Below are 21,108 nucleotides of genomic sequence, written 5' to 3'. Positions count from 1 at the left end.
CGTGCCTCCCTCATCTCTTAGTTCTCAGCTAACACCTTCCCTGACCCCACCCAGGTCATACCTCCTGTCGTCGCGCCGCACGCAGCATCCTAGACCTCACCTTCGTATTACTAGAGCTGCCCCGTTGTGATTCAGGTCTGCCTTCCACCCAGGCTGTGGCCCCCTTCAGGGCAGCATAGTACCCATCCTGCTCACCACTGTACCCAGAGCCTAGGACATTCCTGGCATCTGAGCATATGCTACCGCACTCGAGAGCCATGCATGGCCTACGCAGCAGGGTGGCAGGCCAGGTGACAGGTTCAAGGTGGAGCAGAGGAACTTTATTAGAGGGACAGGGTGAAACATATTTACACCGGCCGAGTAGGGACCTTAAGAAGCAGGGGCGGGAGCAGGGGCCCAGCTCAGACGAGTTCCACCTTGGCGTTGGGGTACACCGCCACCACGTCGTAGCCCTCGGGCGGCTTCACGCGTGCCTTGGCGTGGCTCTCACAGTAAAGTCGCTCATCCAGAAAGAAGTAACCACGCTGCTTGAGGTTCAGGCCGCAGTCGCTGCACATGAAGCACTCGGGATGGTAGAGCTTGTCCCGCGCCTTGACGATGGTGCCCCTGGTGCGGGGAAGACAGCGTCGAGTGACTGACGGGTTCGCGACTGCGCCCGCATCCAGGGCCCTGGAAGGCTGGGGTCCGGGAAGGGCAGCGGGGGCGGGTACTCACACGATGCCGTGGCCGCAGCGCGTGCACTCGGGCAGCCCCTGCAGGCCGCTCAACGGAGAGCCCAGCTTGCTGGCCGTGGGCTTGAGGTTCCGGGGTCCGCCAGGCCCGGGCCGCTCCCCTGAAACCCGGAGCGTAGGTGGTATGAACGGGGTAAGGAGGTCAGAACTCCATTTCTGCGGGGTGTTTGGTTGGGCGCCGGATGGGCCATCGGCACCGAGACTGGGGAATGGGTTTGGCGGGCGTGGGGTGAGGGGCAGCGACAGGGGGTGGAGTGGGAATCACGAAACGAGGGCGTAGCAAGGGTGTAGCAAGGGTGTGGGACCGGGCCGCAGAGACCGAGGAGGGCAGGTGACTGGGAGGAGGGATGTGGGGTCGCTAGGGGGCAACCTGGGCACTGCAGGGAGTGGGAAGGCAAGTGGGGACAGGTGGCAGGCGTCTTACCACCCTCGCCGGCCTCTAGCATGCCCTGCAAGTAGCGGAAGGAGCCTGACTGCTTGGGCTCCGCAGCCACGGACTCAGCCGGCTCCCGCAGCATCCTGTACACCTCGGAGCCCAGGTCGACTCTGCAGTCCCGGCTCCGCGGGAGGCCTCTGGCTGGGTCAGCGCTGGGAGGGAGAAAGAAGTAGAGGAGGAAGGGATGCAGTTCCAGCCTTCACTCTGTGGACTCGGGTCTGGTGAGGCTTATGAGTCAGAATGCAACCAGCTGAGACCCAAGGATCAAGTGTCAGGGGTCAGGATGGGACTGGGTGAGATTTGAGGGATCAAGGGTTAAGATGGGCTCTGGGCATGGCACGGAAGGCATCTCTGTGCTACCTGGGGGGTGGAGACACATGCAGGGTGCTCATCTGGGCTGGCAGGGTGGCCTCGCTGCTGCCATTGTGAGGGACTGGAAAGCGAGGGGGTTGTCCATATGGAGATCCCAGGCTTGGTCTGCCATCTTCTGGCCCAGTCCCGGTGCCTGAGGGCCGCCTGCTGGTTATTGGACTGCCGTCCTATGAGAGAGAGGCCTAAGGCACTGGGAGACCCTCTGGCCTCTGGCCATTCCTTGTTCACCCCACCTCCACCTTGCTGTGCTGTGCCAGGTGGTGGATGCCAGCTGGCTACCTCTGCTCTGGCACCTCTGGCCCGTGGTGCTCAGTCAGGGAAGGGATTTCTAGGGTAGGACTGGGCCTGGGGACTGGTTCTGCCCCTGCAGAAATGAGAAATGTCCTTGGAAAGTCAGACACAAAAACCTGAGCAGCTGAGACTCAGCCTGAGCTTGTGAGCCCTGCAGTGGTTCTGCCCACCACCACTCATGAAGGGATAGTACTGGGGCAGGCCTATCCCAAGAAGCCTAAGGTCAGTGTGGCTACAGCAGGGTATATGGCCTCCTGGCAGAAGTGGCCCTGGTGCCAAGCCTTCTCACCTGCCTGAACTGTGGCGGGTACTGGGTGGGCCCACGGCTGGGAACTAAAAAAGGTAACTCTTGTCCTACAGCCAGGAAGGGTCCTTGACTGTCATGTGTCCAAGGCCCTTTGGGCAGGCTGAGGCTCAAGAGTGCCATTGTCAGGTCAGCCCCTTCTGGGCCTACACCTGTCCCCTATTTCCTGCTTTCCAGGCCACAATGAGTAGCCTTCTGCAGGCACAGCAGATGAAGGGCAGAGACCAGGCTAGGGCTCAAGGCTCTCTGCCCCACTACCCCACAGCCAGCCTGGTGCCCATGGCTGAAACATTTTGGGGGGTGTCCTGAACCTGCCCCCTCAGCCATGAGGAGAGGGCAGTATCTCTGTGTGTGTGGGTCTGAGTGGGGACTGGGGATCTTTGTCCCTGCAGAGTCCAGAGCTGTGCTGTTCCCAGCTTGCAAGTGCACACAAGCACACCCACAGCAACGTAAACAGGGGCATGCAGACTCTCGCAAGTATGTTTTAAAGACACACACATGCATAAGGACAACACATATGCACCTGCCAATCTTCCTACACAAAACTAACCACACGCACATGGTTACAGAGACTTGGAGTCAGCACTGGTCACCCTGGGAATGGCCATGGTGGCCTCCATGGCTGAGACTGGGCTAGCAGCCAGAGCAGCATGATTTTAGGATGACTTCTGAGTCCAGGCCATGGGGTAGGTCTTAGCCTCAGCCTGGGAGTGACATGTAAACCTCCTCTGCTCTACAGTGTGGACACAGAGCGCAGTGTGGACAGGAAAACATGCCTATCGTAGTGGGAAGAGCCCTGGTTTGGACTTAGGCAGCTCTGACGCATAGTTGAGCCTGCGGGGTTCTGCCCTGACTGTCCCCTACTTTTTGCACGGTGAGAACCTGGGGAACAGGCAGACCAGCAGTTGGGTGGGCCCTCCTCCATTTCCCCCACCCCAACAGACAAACAGGAGGGTCTTACTGCCCAGGTGGCCCCCATCAATGCAGCAGCAACAGGAAAACCCTTATTCACATCAGGCCCAACAAAAACCCCTGAGAAACCTGAGCACTCTCACACATGTGTCTGTCGGGCAGGCACGCAGGCAGGGCTGGCCTCTAATGGGGACCAGATGGGCTGTGGCCAGTGGGGGTGGGGCTGGGCCTCTGGGCGGAGGTTTTGGTGGGAGGGAGGAGTTGGAGGGACTGGGACTGGGAGGAAGGAGGCCCTCATTCACCCCTACCCAGCAGGGTGGAGGGGTCCACTGCAGGGCAACAGAGCCATTGTCCCTCCCACGGCCACCCATGCAGTTGCCTCTCTAGGCCTGAACTCTGTGGTTAGGACACACATGGCTACCTCAGTTTTATTTTGAGTCCCAGGGTTATCCCCTAACTGGGCAAGTCACTTCACCTCTCTGAACCTGTTTCTTTATCTATGAGCTGGGGAATGTGATGCTTTCCACATCAGGTTCCTTGTGGAGATGAAATAAGACAATTGCACAGTGCCTGGCACAAAGCACATACTCATTGGATGAATGGCTGTCAGGGGAATTCCTGGGCCCCCAGTCCTGGATTTTCCCCCTCTGTGGGTGGTGCACCTCGTACCATATGCTCCTCTGCTCTGAGAACCAGCCTGCTGCCCACTGGTTGTTGAAGCCTCAGTGGATTTTTCAGCAGGATGGGGGTAACTACCTGCTTTGGGACACTCAACTTGGAGGCAGGCGCTGAGTCCAGATGAGCAGGTGCCACCTCCTAGAGGCTCAGTTCTAGCTCTCTGCTGGTCTGGGGAGGACAGGCTGAGTGTGCAAGGACTGCCTGCTCCACCTGACTTGCTTCTCCCTATCACCTGGTTCTCAGCATAATTGCCGTTCCCTCCAGAAAACCCTGACTTATTACCATCCTTCCTCCACCCTGGGCTAGGCCAAGTACCTCCTGTGTTCCCACAAGAGGCCTGAGAGAAGGAGGTTCTCCTATGGCCCCATAGGGAAGGTGGGTCTGAAGTTCCAGCTGGCCCTGTCCCATCCCACTCGGGGATGTGTGCCAGGGCACCTTGTGCTGGTCCTAGGGCCAACTGTGGTTTCCTTCTCCCCCTCAATGGCTCCAGCTAGCTCCACCCCCTCCCCAACACCCCCACTCAGGCAGAGGGTGGGAGCAGCATGGGGACAATGGGCCCTGTGTCTGTGTTAGCAAGGACTCAGCCCTGCAGGGGCAGGGTGGGAGTGTTTTTGTCACCACCCATGGAGTCCATGACCTTTTAAGTACAAAAGTGGGGCAGCAGCTGAGGGGCTGCCCTGGTGCTTATGGAAACTCCCTCCTTCTCCAGTGTGAGCCACTGGCAGCCTGGTCTTCAAGGGAGTCAATGAGAATAAGTGTGGGGGCAGGGGGAGCTGCTCTACAGTCGCCAGCCTCCCAGGCCCACCGGCTCTGAGCCTCTCCTGGAAGACTGAACCCCCTCCCCACCCCGTCATATCCATCCTGGCACTGCTGCCTCTGAGGGAGGCTGGGCCTCATGCATGAGCTTGGGGCCTGCACTATGCTGCTCCCCTCTGCCTGGCCCATGGCAAGCCTGGCTCATTTGTCTATGCCAACATGTACCCCTGCCCCTAAGGCCTGGGGTCCATAGGGCCACCAGAGCAAGCTTCTGAGACACAGATGTGGCCGTGGATCCCTGTAAAAACAGCTGAGGTCCAGGAGAGAGAAGCCCAAGAACCTTTCTGTGGTCCTGCCCCACCACTTTATCTCTCACCTCTGTCCTCTCACTCCTCCCACCTTGCCCTCCCTTCCCCTGGACCTTTCTTTTCTCTGAACCTGTGGTGCAACACCTCACCTCTGGGCCACACTTCCTCTCCCTATACCCCTTTGCCTGCCTTACCATTCCTAGGCCTTCAGGTCTTGGCTTCAATACCCCTTCCTCCAGGAAGCCCTCTTTGACTCCTTGTCTGAGTCATGTGACTACTCTGGGCTCCTTTGGCCCCTGGCTTCCCCTAGCCCAGAACTTCTAAGTCCCTTTCCCCTGCCAGAATGGGCACTGTCTGGAAGGTGGTAAGTATCTGGCTTCAGAGATGCCAGCCAGGCAGGGTAGGGAATAGAGCAAGATGGGATTGGGGTAGATGGTGAGGGAGAAGCTGAGGCACATCCTTCCCTCTGGTTCAGTGAAGCCTCTCCTTGCCTTGGCCCCTTTTCTTCCATGTTGAGAGGGTGGACAAAGGCAGGCTCAGGAGGCAATGGTCCCACATGCTGGGTCCCATGGTTCTGGCTCCATCACAGACCATCCCAGTCTCCTTGCCCAAACTCTGTGGCCCAGTGATGGCTCTGGATACCTCAGCCATCCCCACTTGGCTACTCCTCATGCCATGGTAAAACAAGGCCCTAGAACAGCTTGATCCTCTCACTATTCTTGAGGACAGGACCAGAGATATGACTCTTATCACATACAGAAAGGTGACTGGGCAAACAGGCCTGCAGCCTGAGTTCTTCTAGAAGCACCACAGGATGACCAGGAGAGAACTTCAGGCTTGGATAGGGCACCCAGAGGAGTGTCCCATAGCCTGAGGTCACTCCACAGCCTGAGACTGCCACCAACCTCCCCTGCTATAAGCACAGTGACTTCTTAATGGTCTGGCATTACTGGGCACCACAGTGAACTCCAGCTGGCTGTGTGGTAGCCGCAAACCAAGGCCTAGCCCAGCTCCTGGACATCATAGGCACCTTGGTCCAGAATCCAGGATTGCCTGGAGCAGAGACAGAGCCACGCAGGTGCTCATCATCTGAGGAACATGGGATGGGGTATGGGCATGGTCCAGAGAAAATTTCTGCTTCAGTCTTTGTCTTGGGTATCTGAGAGCCCCAGTGAGGACACTCAGTGCAGGTGAACCTGCATGCTGGCCCCTCTGCCTTGGGCTCACTCTGAGCCAGGCCAGGCCAGGCAGTCTCTGTACATACCTGGATCTCAGGGTCGATGTGGGTCCTGTGTGCTTGAGCCTTGCTGTCATCAGGGGCACTGGGCCAGCTCCTGCCCTCAGGCCTGTGGCAGAAATTGTGATGGTCAGATATGTCTCCTACCAAGGCCACCATGCCTGGGAGCCAGGATCAAGAGGGGCTGGGCTCTGGGCTGTGCCCTGCAGGTAGAAGGACACCACTCCAGTGCTTTCCCCTGTACCACAATGGTGACTGTTGTGGCAATGAGCCACAACTCTAGCTGCCATCCTCCTGGGGCAGGGCTATATGCTTCTGTCCCCATCAGCTGCCCAGTCCCTCTCTGGTCTGTTCCTGGAGAGGTTGCAGGACAAGCCCTGTGGCTTCCCTAATCTTCTACCCTCTTCGTGGCCTACAGAAGCTCAGTTCAAAGAGGCCCAGCTTACAGCACTGCAAGTCAGGCCTCACACATTGACCAGCTAGAAGCCTATCCACTCATCCTCTGGGCATCCGTAGATGCCTCTGGGGGGGTGTGGGGTCAGGCGTCCATCAGCTCCGGGGTAGGTGGAATGGAGGCTCCGAGGGGTGTGTCTTTCCTCCTGCTGCTGCTGCCGGCAGAGTCATCACTGAGTCTGCCCAGCCCAGATGGGAAACAGGCCATTAGGAAATTCCTGCTTCGCCATAGAAACCAAAAGCCAAACACCACTCAGGAGGGAGAAAAACATCATAAACCTGCCATAGGCAGGGCAGGCAGGCCGAGAGGCTACATGCCTAGGGCCCAGCCCTATCACTCAGTAGCCCTGTGAGAAGGCAGGCCAGGAAGGGGCATGGACCCTGGACTGGTGGGTGCGTGTGAAGTGAGGCTGGTTAGACCAAAGGGGAATAATGTCCTCCCACTCACCCAACGAAGCCTCCTGAGGCTTCTCGAGGTCTCACTACTGACATAGTAGCTTACCCCTGCCACTTCTGTCCCTTCAGTTGAGGGTTTTAATAATCTGTCTACACCTATGGTCCATACTCACTCTGCACTTCCTTGCCTCTGCCCATTCCTTAGTCCCTTGGAGGCTACCTCTCTACTCCAGGCCTTCCGTATTAGAGCTCTGCTACTCCAGGGCAACACCAGCCCCATAGTCCCTGTCTCTAGCTCCCTCAAGCAGGCTCCCAAGTGGCTACCCTAACTCACAGCTTTAACTGTGGCCTCTGCCTACTCAGAGCTTCTCTTGGATAAAGCTGGGACATCTTGTGTGGCTATTTGGCCTTAAACTTCCCTGAAGCTCTGCCCAGAAGAACAGTAAAAGCCTGACACCTAAGGGTCAAAGGGCACAAAGTACCCAGAGCCATTAATGTGGCCCAATGCATCAGATCAGAATGAAAGGCTTAATCATGCGTCAACCCCCATCACAGTCTGGGCTCTTTAAACAAAATGACAGGCAAAGAGTAGGCTGTGCAAAGGTACCTTGGGCCACATGTGATGGACAACAGGGACTCCATCAGTGGCCTCAGTGTTGAAGTTGATGTCAGGAAGGTCCTGGACCTATAGAACATGCCCAGGAAGTGTGATTTTGCTTGGATTGTTGGATACCTGGCTTTGGGCTCAAAACAAAACAAGCCCATTGGGGAAGCTGGGCCTTTGATACACTTTTCATTCTATGGGGAAGTCTGTGGGGGGATTAGAGCTCGCTGTACACAAGAGGGCAGGTAGGGAAGCTGGTCACCGTGGGAGTGAGAGCACAGAGTAGCTCACTCCAGCCAACTCAACAGGCTGATTCTGTGCAGAGCCCTTGCTGTGTGGGTGTGTGTCGCGGGGGCGGGGGAGTGTCTTTTGGGCCCAGGCATAGGTCCTGGCATAGCAGGCAAGATAGGGAGCAGAGTCAGAAAGCTTGCAGGTAGGAAAGTGTCCAGTAGAAGAAATGCTGGCTCAGAGGGTCAAGGTGGCCCTCATGTCTTGATTCCCCACAGTTTGCATGCGTGAGGGTTGGAGATGGGGGCTGCAGGGCAAGACTCAGGTTTTCACTCTGACTGAGCAGGCCTGGTACATCATCATCACTCAGTGTCCAGATCACAAGATGGTCCCTATTTTTGGTTGAGGAAGTTATGGGCTCGAGACATTAAATCACTTGCTGGAGCACAGCAGAGTTCTCTCTCCCTCTCTCTCTTTTATGGGTAACTTTATGTGTCAGCACAGCCTAATTCTCAACCCAGCTCTGTAATAGTAGAGAATGTGCTCTCATCTGCTCCATGGCCAGTGACATTTTGGGGCTGAAATGCCCAGAGTGGAACAGGTCAGTGGACCTCTGGCTCCATCCATGCCTGGTTTGGAACAAAGGACCGGGGAAGGAAGGAAGGAAAGAAGGAGGGGGACCTCCACCCCACCACCCTCCCCTGACATCATACACTCTGGGAAGCTCCTGACTCAGGCCCCCTCTGAGGCACTCCTCCCCACTACTCCACTACCACTAGGGCTGCCCTTGTTCAGTCACACAGAGACAAGGCTGGACGTGAGTCAGAGGCCAGGATCCCAGCCAAGCCGGGGAGGCTTCAGAGGCCACTCATGGGCAGAGCAGTGCTGACATTTCCCCCATCCAGCCTGTATCTCAGTCTGGAGGAGGGTGATGAATGTGATCCATTTATGAGAAAGGAAACCCGGGCTCATAGAGGTCATCTGGGCACCTAAGGCTCCAGAGGCTGGATGAGGACCAGCTTTGCTGAACTCCAAAGATGGAGCATCCTCACCATGTGCCAGGTAGAGCATACAAGGTCCTGGACTTGCAGCTGGGCCCACTCAGTGCCACGGGCACAGCCAGGGGCCCTGACCCCAACCCCGACCTGGCCATGGGCCAAGCACAAACAGGGGCGACCTCACAGGCCTTTCCACTATGTTTAATGGCTCCAAGCCAATGGCTCACCTCCCACCCTGCCAGCTCAGAGGCATGGTTAGCTGTGTTGTGGTTTGGGGAGGCTTTGCCCACACACTTCCACAGGTGGTCATGGAAGTCCCCATCAGCAGTGAACGTGGCAGAGCTGATAAGTTATGCCTGACTTCTGTGGATCGAGGTGGACAGGGGAGTGGGGAGACCCCACTCAGCCAGGCTTAGTCCAACTGCTTTTCAGAGTAAAGACCCAGGACCTGAGCAAGGCTGGGTCCCCCAACCCCCACCCCAGTGGACCTTCCATCCCAGGACCATTTATGGGGCACAGATGGGGCTTGGCAACCCCCTGTCCTCCCTTCTTGATCGGCTGCACAGCATTACACAGTCCATAGCACGAACTTTTCCCAAATCTGTATTTAACCAGGGCAGAGTGTGGGCCACCGTGGGGACGGCTGTGGCAGGGCAGCTGTGGGGCTGGTAGGAGTGGTCAGCAGCCAAGTAAAGGGTCTGTAGTCTTAGGAGAGAGCCCTGAGGTCAAATTTTGCTACCCCACTCCCTCTCTATGTGACTTTAAGCACCTTCTAACCTTTCTGAGCCTCACTTGTCTCATCTGTGAAGTGGGGACTACACTAAGTTTTACCTTTTTTAAGTTGGTAAATGAGGGTTAAATGAGGTGTTGCACAAGAAACTATTTTGAAACGGTCATCACACTGGTCACTCAGGGGAGGGGAAAGGACTGAAACAAATGTCCCAGAGACTATTCAAGGTCCTATTTCAGTTGCCTGCAACACTTGCCGTAAGTGCCCCAACACACTTCTATTCTAAGTTAAAAGGGGATTTCTTCCCTTCTTAAGCTACAGCTCTAAACAGTGTCTGCCAGGCCCCCATGAAAGTATTACTCCTTGGGACTCTTCCTGGATGGGGTGCCCAGGAGCTGAGCTGTGTGAAGCTGCGCTCACCCAAGATGCTGGCTGCCCATAACTGCCCACCTCGTCCCGCCATCCTCCCAGCCCAGCCCACCTGTGCATACCTGCTCACAGACAGTGTGAGGTGATCGTGGCAGCCCTTGATGCGGTTCTGTGCCTCCAGGTGTGTCATGAGCTCTGTGCTCTCACCATTGATGGCCTGGATCAGGTCTCCTGGACACAGGGCAGCCAATGCAGCCTTGCTGCCAGCATGGACCTGCGGGCAGACAAGCCAGATGGCTGGGCACAGTCATGATGTGGCCTTGCTGCAAGCTCTACTCTAGGCCTCCTCCAACCTCAGAACCTAGCCAGTGTGGCCTGCTACCAGCATGGCCTGTGGATGGGCAAGCCGAGAGGCTGGTTGAGGTCCCCATGTAGCCTGGCTGAAGCCTTGCTGGAAACACCTCCAACTCCAGCACCTGGAGGCTTGGCAGGGCATGAGGATATACGAGAAGGGCTTCCTCTGGGCTGGGACAAGTGGATGTTGTTCTTGCAGCCTGCATGTGTGCCCAAGGACATGCAGGGGCCACAGAGACACATGGAGACATATGTGCTCACAGATACATACAGAGCATGGACGTGTCACAGATACCCTACACAGACAAGGCCCCACCCAGGCAGACCAACCCCTTGGCCTAACATTCAAACCCTTAGTGATCTTGCCTTCCTACTTGCTTGATCTCAACTCTCATCCCCACCTCCACACCCACACTCTGTCCAGACCATGTGAATGTCTATGGGGTGTTCAGAGGCACCATATGTCACTCACCTCCACACTTCTGCAAAAGCTGTTCCCTCTACCTGGAACATTCCTTTGACTCCCACATCCTCATCCTTCAGATCTCACCATAGACGCCACTTCCTCTGGGAGCCTCTCTGGGATCTCACTACCCTGTGTGCTCCCATAACCACCTTTCCCCCTACATTGTTCATGTTAATACTTCATTGTAATTAAAATGGGAAGGTCTGAACATCACCTCCCTGGGCAAGTCCAGGGCCATCCAGTTCCAGCTGCCAGCCTGCACTTGGGGGTCAGAATTCTAGCTCTACTTCCCCTGCAGGACAGGAACTCAGGCTACCTCAGTGCCACTACTGACCTCTCAAAGTCAAGCAGTGTTCACACTTGGAAGCTCTTACAATGCTGGTCAACGGAAGAAGGCTAGGATGGGAAGTGGAGTTAGACTCGCAGAGATACCTAAGTAAGCAACCCAGGGGAATCCAGGCAGTGGAGCACCCCTCACCCTGCCTTGGCCCCAACATAGCCTTTAGAAATAGATTTCTTACCCAGCCTCTCCAGCCAGTGCCCAGCTGGTTCAAAAGCTGCCAGTGACCTCGTTCTTTTGGGTGGGAGCTCCTACTGGTGGGAACTCCTGGAAGCCCAGCTAGGCTCAGTTCAGCCAGGTCTCAGTAGTGAGTGGACAAAGCTGAGATGCTGGCAGCTCCTTGGCTGGAGGCTTGGTGTTGGCACTGCCCAAGCTGACCTGCCCTGAAGTAGGCTGCTTCAAGGAAACGTTCTTCTGAAGCATGACACTCTCAGCCAACCAGGCAATCATGAATGTTCACTTGTAGGGCCCGGGCACCTGTGCAAGCCTGTCATCCTGGGGGAGACACCCACTTGGCACCATCCCACCCTCCCCTCAAGGCCCTCCTCCGCCTCTTCCCCTTCATGGATACCTGCCTTGTGCCAGAGCCTGGGCTCTATGCATTACCCATAACTAGCTCACAGCAAGCCCTCAACCACCTGGTGAGGCAGAGGCTGTTCTCATCCCTATTTTACAGAGGAAGAAAGAGAAGCCTGGGGGAGGGGTGCCATGCCTTAGTCCCCACACTGGAGAGGAGTCTTTCTTCAGGGGGCGGCTAACTGCGGCAGGATGACTCAGGCAGCACAAGGGGTGCATTCAGGCTTCTGTGGGCGGAGGAAGTTTCTTGAAAGCAGGGGTGGCTGGGATGCTGCCAGCTCTATTGAGCTAGGGGAGTTCTGGTCAGAGAGGGCGTGAGGCCAAGAAATTGTGACTCTCCCAGCCACCTTTACATGCATTATCTCATTAATCCTGAAGGCAAGCCCATTTCCTAGATCAGGAAATGGAGGTCCAGAGAAGTACAGAAGGCTAGTTAATTGATAAAAGATTGAATCAAGATTTCAATCCAGGCCACCCGGTTCCAAATTTAAAACTACGCTTTTAACACCTGTACTTTTCTTCCAAAAGGGGTAAAGGAAAAGAGGGTACCCGAGGGAGAGATAGTGTTCCAGGCAGAAGGACCAGCATGTATAATGGCACATCTGGAAAGAAAGTAGAAGGAAGGTTGTACGGCCTGAGCATCATGAATGAGGGGAGAGTGGAAGAGATGAAGTCAGAGAACAGGCAGGGAACAGATCCTGCAGAGTCTTGTACACCCGGGTGGGAAGCTGGCATTTCTCCTGGGTGGCTGGGAACCATGGAGGGCTCTAAGCAGGGAAGTCACAGGACAGAGTGGAATTCAGGCCGATCCCTCTAGCTCCTAAGCACAGGATAAACAGAAAGAAGGAACAGAGGCAAGAACAGTGAAGTGAGGTGGGCGGTGAAGGCATGAATCAGCCCCTCACCGGTAATGGCTGCATTCCCAGCCCCTGATCCACCCAGTCTAGATGTTGTGGTGGGCTAGGAGTCCAAGTCAGAGCCAGGTGCCACATTGTCCCACACAGTCACAGCAAACTCGACTGCCTGGATTCCTCTTGTCTCCACTCTGCTTCTCTGGGTCGATTACATTAGCCTCTCTGTGCCTGGGTCTCCATCTATGTAAGGCCAGAGGGAGTCCTTACTTCTAAAAGCTGTTGTAAGGACTACTTGAGAAAATCAGAGCTTGTAAAGCCCCCACCGGAGGCTGGACATAAGGTGGTGCTCATTCCAGGGACTGGAGGGAGCTGTTAACAACACACATTAGGGTGGGGCCTGGCACACCCTGGATGCTTGGCCAAGGCCAGCCATCATTATAGGTTGTGGGGAAGGAGCCCCAGATGATGTTCTTAGGACTCCCCGAGGCTTCATCAGCTGAGATTGCAAGCCCCCAGCCCTGCCAAGCTGACAGCCTCCTCCCTGTCTGCGTGAGGCTGTCCCTCCCTATTGGGTCCTGGGTAGGAGAAGTCCTGGAAGCAAGGGAGGGGCTGGATCTTGAGCCCCCTTGGTGAAGACACTCCCACATATCTTCAGTCCCTGTAGACCTGCCCCGGAGGTACCTGCTAGGCAAGCTGTGGCCTGTGCCTCCCCAGCACTGTAAATCTCCCCAGATCCCACCCAAACCCAACCTCAGCCATCCTGGCTCCTAGGGCCTGAGCTGCTGCCGCGTGACTCTGGGGGACAAGGGAGGCTCTTCCTGGCAAACCTTTTCCCAGACTGCCCGCCTGCCTGGGGCCTGCATCCCCAATCAGCTCCAAACAAGGCCGTTGCTGCTGCTGCTGCCGTAGCCGAGGCTGTGACGGCTGTGACGTGTGGAGGCCTTTCCTCCGCGGGCAGGCAGCCGCGTGGGCAACAGATGTCTCAGCTCCCTGCCGCCTGCAGCCGTCAGCCGCCGCCACTGAGCCTGTCAGCGGCCTCACGCCCAGGGTGCCTGGCCAGCCTGCTTAGTGCCCCTACCAGCCCCCTCAGCGGACACACAGCATGACACACACAAGCAGAAACAGGCTTGCACACACACACACACAGCAGGAATCCAATAGGAAAGAGGGAGATGAAAGGCTCTGGGATGTGTTGAAGGCCCACCTCACTCAGCCCCAGGGACCTGGCAGTGAGGACAGATGTGGGAAGCCTCCTAGGACAGCTGGGCCTGCCTGTCACCCTGGCCCCCAGAAACGGGACTCCATAATTCCATGCTCCACCTGGTGCCCACCCCCTCCCAAGAACTGGAGAGAAGTCTCTGAAAGCCCAGCCGGCTTGGCCCAGCCCCCACGGCAAGAGGTGGCAGTAGGGTGGGGGAAGGTGCTTCTCTGTGCCTCTGACACAGGCCCCCAAAGACAAGATGAGCCTGTGTGGGAGCAAGGGATGGCCGTCAGATGGTTTTAGGTCATCTCCTCTGCTTCTTCCAGACTGAGAGCTGCCAAGGGCAGGGCCTTCTGTCCCTTAGGCTGGGGCCCCCCAAGGGCAGGGTCTGAGTCCTCTCTTTTGGCCCTCCAGACACGAGGACATCAAGGCTGGGCCAGGATCCTGTCTCCCCTAGACAGGCACCCCCTTGAACAGGGCCTGAGTCACCTCCTCCACTCCTCTATACTCAGACTAGCCAGGCTCCAGGGCTGTGCCCGCTCCTTTTCCTTCTCCGTGGGCAAGGCAGGGCCCTGGGAAACTTGAGGAACAGGCCTGAGGCTGTCCTGACCCCTGGCTTTGTGTCGTCTTGTGGGGAGGGGTCTCACAACCTCACAGTCAAGTCTCCCTTTCCCCTGGAAGCCAGAATTCCTCCTGGTCACTTCCCCTTAGGGTGACTGAGGTCATGAATGAGAGACTGACTCATGCCCAAAGTGGGAAGTGGATGGACCTTTCTCTTCTCAGATTCAGCAAGGACCCCAGACCTCCCTGGGTCACCCAGCTCTGCCAGCAGGGACCCCTGATAGGGGAAGGGGGGATTCTAAATCATTTTGCCCCAGATCTTCAGGCAGGGGTGAGTGAAAAGTTTCTGGGCCTCTGTAGAGCTGTCTAGACCCCTGGCCCATCTCCGCGGGTCCTTCCGGGGTCCACAGTGGCTCCCCCAGATGAGGCCAGCGGGGAGGCCGGTGCGTGAACTCTTGGGAGATTCTCCGCGGGATCTGGCAGACAGGCCCAGCGTGGGAGGAGGGCGGCTGCGGCTGCCTGCCCTGCCTGGAAGCCGCCTCTACAGCATGCGGGGCACCCAGGCCCACCCTCCGCCTTCAAGCCTCGGATACATCGGGGATCTGGGTCCCGGGCGGACCGCGAGGACCGAGTCTCAGACCCGGGACCGCCCTGCCGCCACGCAGCCGCCAGACTCACCCGCGAGATGGTGAGGGGCGCGCTGAAGTCCCGGCCGCCCACCAGGCGGAAGCCCCAGGGCGAAGGCCCGCGCAGGGTCACGGAATGGGGCATCGCGGGCCGGAGCCGCAGCCGGAGCTTGAACCGGACTCTGAGGAGCCGCCGCCGCCGCCGCCGCCGCCTGGACGCCGCGCCCCGCCCCCGGCCAGCCCGCCCCGGTCCCCCTCGTCCCAGCCCCCGCCCCCGCTCCCTGCGCGCCCGGATTGGCCCCGCGGCCGGCCCGACCCTCCCACTTCGGGGGGCTCTGAGGATCCGCCCTCAGCCTCGGCTGCCTGCAACCCGGCACCCCCGCCCAGCTCTGAGACCCCCGAGTTCGGACGGCCCCGACGGCCTGGATCCTGCTCGGTCCTCGGATTTGCCGTCCGCGGACCCAAACCCGGCTGTCGACATCGGCCCTTTGAAGTCGCTTTTAGGGAAGGTACTCCAGCCGGAGGAGGGATGGAGGGCCCACCCGGGGGATGGGGCTGCGCCCAGCTCAGATACCTCCTCATGGGCCCGACTGGCAAACCCGCGGCCCATCCTCCCGTGTGAGAAGCCCTCTGAACCAAGAACCCTCTGAACCAGGGGCCTGAGCAGCACTGGGCCAGGGACGCAGACCCAAGATGACAGCAGGCAGCGCCAAGCATGGGAGTGGGCACAGAAAGGTCCTCAGACTAGTTTGTGGAGGCCAGTAAGGCTTCCTGGAAGAGGTGGTCCCTGACTTGTATCTGGAAGCAAGGTGTCCCTGCTTCCCCAGGACACTCAGGCCTTCTCTTGCTGCTTGCAGGCTCCTCAAAGGCCACCTCCCTGTCTGCACAGCCCCCTCCCCTCGTCCTTTGCCAGGAGCTTTGTTTCCCCAGGTCTCCTGAGAAAGGAGCAGCTGCAGCGGCTGGGGTCGTGGCTGTGCAGTGTGAAGGGAAGAAATATATGCAGCTCTTCACTTCGGGCCCTTCTCTCTCCAAGGTCTTCTCTCCATTCCCAACCCTTATCCTCCGGGGATGTACTTGAACAGCCAATGCAGATGCCATGGCCCCACTGACCTCCCTCCGGTTCTCCGGGCCCTTCTGTCTGGCTACATCAGGGAGACACCATTTACTTTTCCAGACCCTGTGGAGGCCTCTCATTTAGCCCAGATCCTTAACCTTATGTGTCCTTTTAGCCAAGCTGTGATAAGGACCCTGCTCTTGGGCTCCTCACAGGTGGTGGGATGAAATGAGTCCGCTGGGTCTCTGACAACCCCCAAAAAGGAGAACTGCTTGAGAGGCACAAACCTAGGGCAGTCCAAGGAAGGGAGTGGCCCTTCAGGGTAGAATGTGGGTGCCTCCGTGGGAGGCAAGATGCTGCTGTCTCTTCACTGGGAGAGAAACAAGTGGTGTGTGGTAGCAGGGTGTATATGGGAGTGCATTTGGGGTGTGTGTGTGCGGGTGCATGTCTGAATCCATTAGAGCACCAGCCACTGTGCTGTTCTCCATCACTTGGTCGTGGAGGAGGTTTCTGCTCAGCCCCATGCAGACTTAGACCACAAGTGGAGAAAGGTGGAAGGGCCAGCAGGAGAGCTGGTCACTGCATGGTCTCTCTGATGTCTGTAGGCCAGAAGTTTCCCAGGACTTAAACCCTACTAAATGGGGTAGAGAGTGGGGGGCAGCCATCCCTTATCACTGGCTGTCCCGAGGGTTTGGTGTACAGCATGGCTTGTGGTCAGAGGCCTGTCAGCCTGGCTCCAAGAGTCCTGGTGAATGTAAACCGCACAGACCTTTGCTGGGGAACGGGATCCTCAGGGGTCTGTGGAAGCTTCCGCCCAGTGCATCCCAAAGTGAATTCCTGAAACTCCTCTTCATACTTTGCTTGCTTCCCCCAATTTTGCATCCCAAAGACTGCCCACACTCCTCGCCTCCATCCTGAAATTCCCTCATTACCCGTTTACTTCTGTCCGGGAGAATGTGACATGGTCCTTCTGAGTGTGACCTTCCTGGCCCCTGAGTCTCTGGGCAGTGTAATCCATCTCCAAAGGCTTCTGTCACAGGGTTGGAGGTGGAGGTGGGGGGAGGAATCTGGATGACTTTTTTAGAATCTGGTCCATAAACTTCCCCATTTTATCGTGCAGCGTTCTGGACAGATTGCAATGATGCAGGATCCGCATCCAGGCCAGTCATCCCTCACATGAGTTCATGATGACATCCCTGACTTAAGAGACCATCAGAGGCTTACTTCTGACTGTGCCTTCCCACAGGGGAGATGCCAGGTCAGGTTGTGTATCTGGAGTTTGGGGGTGGCCCTTCATAGGGGCCATACTGTGAACCCACTCGTAAGGTACACTGAGTTCTAGGCAGCAGGTCAGACAAGCTGCAGATTCTATGGCTTCTCCAACTCTCCTGAAAGTTCTTTAAGGAAGCCCTCAGATTTCCTTTCCCCCTGTAATGGCCTTGGTCCTGGGAGATTGCTGCATTGCTGAGACCCTATCGTGCTGGAATATCAAGTCATAAGGCAGTCACAGGGTCTGGAAGCCCTCTTCAAGGTGGGGATGTGTGGTGGCCAGGTCACACATCACCCCTGCCCTGGTGGCCTTCACGTATTTACTGCACATCCATCAGGTGTCTGTGCTGCTGGGAATAACCAGACTGCTTATTTCATACATTCTTCTTCTCTGCATAAATATATATTGAGTGCTCAGGGCTGGGTCCAAGCGTCATCCATAAGGGCAGGGGCTGTGTCCGTCTTATTTATTTATGTCTTTCCAGCACCACGCAGAGAACTTGGCACACAGAAGGCATTAAAAAACATTTGCTGTTAACAACACCACAGTTACAGGAATTATTATCTTAGCTTGCCCTTTGGACATGACCCAGAGGGAGGCAGGGAGGGCATGAGGGGGCTTAGGAAGGTGAAGAATTCTGCTTCTGCTGCCTTCAAGGCCACACCCAGTGGCTCAGGGCACGATGCCCAGGCCTTCTCTATGTGGCCAGGTCTGTCCAAGGTCAGGAGAAGTCATGGTGCTCTTTCTTCAGTGGGCAGGCAGGGTTGGCAGGCTCCAGCAAGAGCAGACAACCTTGGGAATGTCGTTGGGCCTGAGCCTAGAATGAAAGGGAAGGATTTGGACAAGAACAACCTCAGGCTAAGGGTGAGGTCAACCTGGAGGACAATCCAGGAGAGTGCCCAGAATTGATGTAGCCCTGAGTGGGGAGGTGGCGTGGAGTAATGGGGCAGCCCATATTTGAGGATACCTTCCTGTGAGGCCGTGAGGGCTAGCCAGAGAGCTCAGCTGCTGACCTGCTCCTCCCTGGCCTAGTGGCCTCAGGTCTCTAGGTAGAGTCTGCCCCATTCCGGCTCAGCTCTTTGAGGCCCAGCCGCCTCTCCCCAGCCAAGAGCCTGGATTCCAAGGGAATCTAAAGCCTTGCTTGGGAGTTCCTTCTTCCTGGAATGCCCAGTCCACAGTACTGACTACTCCAGGGCCTCAGCAAACAGCCAGAGAGAACTTTAGATGCCCCCATTTCAGTGTGACCTGTCTGGTCCAGCTCCACCCAGGTGTCCGCTCTCCTAGAAGCCTGCTGGTCAAGGCCAGGAACCCAAATGGTGGAGAGGAAGCAGTCTGTGGTGGGCAGAGCTGGATAGAGGGGCAGTGTGGGTCTCCTGCAGAGTTGGAACTGTGCCTTAAAGTTACAGGAAGTTAAGGCAGGCCCACCGTAGGCAGGGGTCAGGGGCTCTGCAAGGGGTAGAGGCAGCCAGGGGCATGGGCACCAGGCAACATCCAAAAGGAAGGTCTGGGACAGTACAGCCTGTGAGGTGAGCTGAGAGCTGATGCCCAGCATATCCTGGAAGGACAGGACTCAGTCAGGAGGCAACAAAACTGGTCTTGGAGCTGTGGTTGGTTCAGCAGAACACAAAGTGGAGGGCATGCTTGTGGCAAAGGGCGTTTCCTACCTCTAGTTCTGTGCCATTCAATCCTTTAACAAACACTTATTGAGTGCCTGCTATATGTCCAGCCCAGCTGTGGTCAACTAACCTGGGGGTGTGGTGGGGATTCTCCAAGCTGCCACACCTCTCTAGGGGCTGAGATGCTGGAGGCTCCAGAGGGCATCAGTCCCCAAGGATCCAAACAGGGACAAAGCTGACTCTGCCAGCTGGGACCCAGTTACTGGCTCTGAGCCAGATTCCAGGGCAGATACAAGAGCAGAACCAGCTCTCTTCAGCAAACTGATCCTGGGGGAGGTGTGTGACCACCACACGCTCACACAGTTTCAAGTGGTAGGTCTGGAGTTTTAGACCCTGTGTTGGTGCCTTTGTGCCATGTGCCTTGCCCCAGGGACAGATGTGTCTCAGCCGGACCTGCAGTCCCCATCAGCACCCCTGTCAGACCTGCTCTGTCTCTGTTTTCACAGAGAAAACCAGTCTGCTCTGGGACCCAACAAAGGGGCTGCCAGGCAGCAGGGCGGGGACAGGTTTACCTAGCTGGGCCCAGAGAGGCACCGGCCCTGAGGCCTGGGTGTAGAAGGTTATTGGGAGGAGTGGCATCTCGCACGGTGGCAGGGGTGGGGGAATGAGGAGGGTGGGGAGGTAGCTGACAGGTGGGAGAGCCAGAGGCGGCTCAGCCCAGCCCCAGCAGGGAAGTGACAGAACAGGCTGTTTGTGGTGGCAGCAAGGCCCATGTGATGGAGCCTTGTGCAACTGGGGCCTCAGGAAGGCAGCTTGCAAAAGCAGCCTCACCCCTGCCTCAAAGAGACCCCCATCCTTTCACCCCTCCCACTTCTCATTCAGGCCAGAGGATTCGGGCAGGCTGCCTGCCATCCCCCAGTCTCCCCCAGCATCAGATGTCCCAAGTCTACCTGTAGTCCATAAATAGAGGCCCGACCCAGGTGTATTCAGGTTTCCAGTTTCTCCTGACAGCTGGAGTCTTCCCTTAGCCTCGCCTCTTGGTGTCTGTGAGGAGAAAAGCCTCCATCTGTGAATCAGCTCCTCCAGGCGGAGCAGCAGAGGGATCGCGGAGTAACCGTACTGTGTGCTCATTCTACGCCCTGGACGTAGAATGTCTTGGTCATGGCCTGACCATCACTGTGCCTGGACAAAAGCAGGGGTGTAAAACCCTTTCCTTCTCAGCCCGAGAGAGAGAGACACTGCTATGAGGTGCAGGTAAGGCTTGAGCAAAAGTGCAGGGATGACAAGAAGGAGATGGACATAGATGCAGCCCAGAAATTCAGTTACTGGGGCTCCCCAAACATACACTGTCACTCATCTGTCAGCTGGGACCTGGACTCATGGCCCAGCTTTAGCCTTGCCCCAGCGCACACATCTACAGACACTCACACTCCAATTTAGCAGTGACCTGGCCAGGACAGTCTGGTCTCTGGCCTGAGGCCCCTCCTTCTCTTTTTGACCACAAGAACTGACATCCAGGGCTACTCAGAGGGCAGAAGAGGCCCACACTACTTCCATATTTCTTCCTCCCATCCTTTTTTTTTTTTTTTTTAATACCAGCTAGAATGAGCTTGGAGCACTTTCATATTTCTAGGTTCCCAGTAAAATAAAAAAGGAAGAAATGTGAGAATAGTGTTTCAAGAATTATGGCATTTGTTACTTCTGCTTTGTTTATTTATTCATCAGATATTTTTGAGAGCCTATGTGTCAGGCACTGTTTTAGGCCTGAGTGTTAAACTATTAAGTTTTATTTATTTATTTATCTATTTATTTACTTATTTATTTATTATCTTTTAAAAAGAGATGGGGTCTCACTATGTTGCCCAGGCTGGTCTCGAATTCCTGGGCTCAAGCAATTCAACCACCTTGGCCTCCCAAAATGCTGGGATTATAGGCGTGAGCCACTGTGCCAGGCTTTAAGTCTTTATAATACACATTTAAAATGGATAGCCTCATTTGGGAATAACTTCAAAGATTTAAAGTCCAGTCTTCCTGGTTCTTCGTCTCAGGAGGGACCCCCATATCTCCTGATGCCCGTGGTTTTCTTACTGGTATAGATTAGGCCTCTGTCTCTTGATCCTGAGGGGCCATGGGGGCTGTGATTCAGATTGGCAGAGGTGGCGAAGCTCTCCTCAGGAGTCTGGCTAGCATAGGTCTGCCACTAGCCTATCCTCCCTGCCCATCCTTTCTATCTCTTACGATTGGCCCTCTCCCCTACAGTGCCAACTCCTTTAGTCACTGATTGGTCTTGGTGAAGTGCTCTGCCCCATGGTGCCCAGCACTGCCCAGTGGTGACTGAGTCACAGGCTGGCGGGGACTGTTCAGGCTGACCTCACCTCCGGGCCTGG

General features: G+C 56.5%; 1 protein-coding gene across 4 annotated transcripts; it reads right to left on the bottom strand.

Moving 5' to 3' along the window:
• Positions 1-298: 298 nt before the first annotated feature.
• PDLIM4 (PDZ and LIM domain 4) lies at positions 299-15,003 on the bottom strand. Of its 4 annotated transcripts, none has more exons than XM_003900089.3 (7): positions 14,834-15,003; positions 9,926-10,077; positions 6,053-6,134; positions 1,528-1,706; positions 1,156-1,319; positions 715-832; positions 299-606 (listed from the first exon to the last, which is right to left on the bottom strand). In XM_003900089.3, the coding sequence occupies exons 1-7, from the start codon at positions 14,924-14,926 to the stop codon at positions 402-404; spliced, it is 993 nt and encodes a 330-aa protein (XP_003900138.2). In that variant the 5' UTR covers positions 14,927-15,003; the 3' UTR covers positions 299-401. The 4 variants fall into 4 exon arrangements, with proteins under 4 accessions (XP_003900138.2, XP_009207313.2, XP_009207312.2 ...); XM_009209049.4 differs by lacking the exon at positions 14,834-15,003 and adding an exon at positions 10,280-11,481; XM_009209048.2 differs by having other exon boundaries at positions 715-1,319.
• Positions 15,004-21,108: the final 6,105 nt, after the last annotated feature.

The sequence above is a fragment of the Papio anubis genome, chromosome 5 (assembly GCF_008728515.1).
Source record: "Papio anubis isolate 15944 chromosome 5, Panubis1.0, whole genome shotgun sequence".
Classification (NCBI taxonomy): Eukaryota; Metazoa; Chordata; class Mammalia; order Primates; family Cercopithecidae; genus Papio; species Papio anubis.
The sequence above is the reverse complement of the archived record's forward strand: the minus strand, read 5'-3'. Positions and strand labels throughout refer to the sequence as shown.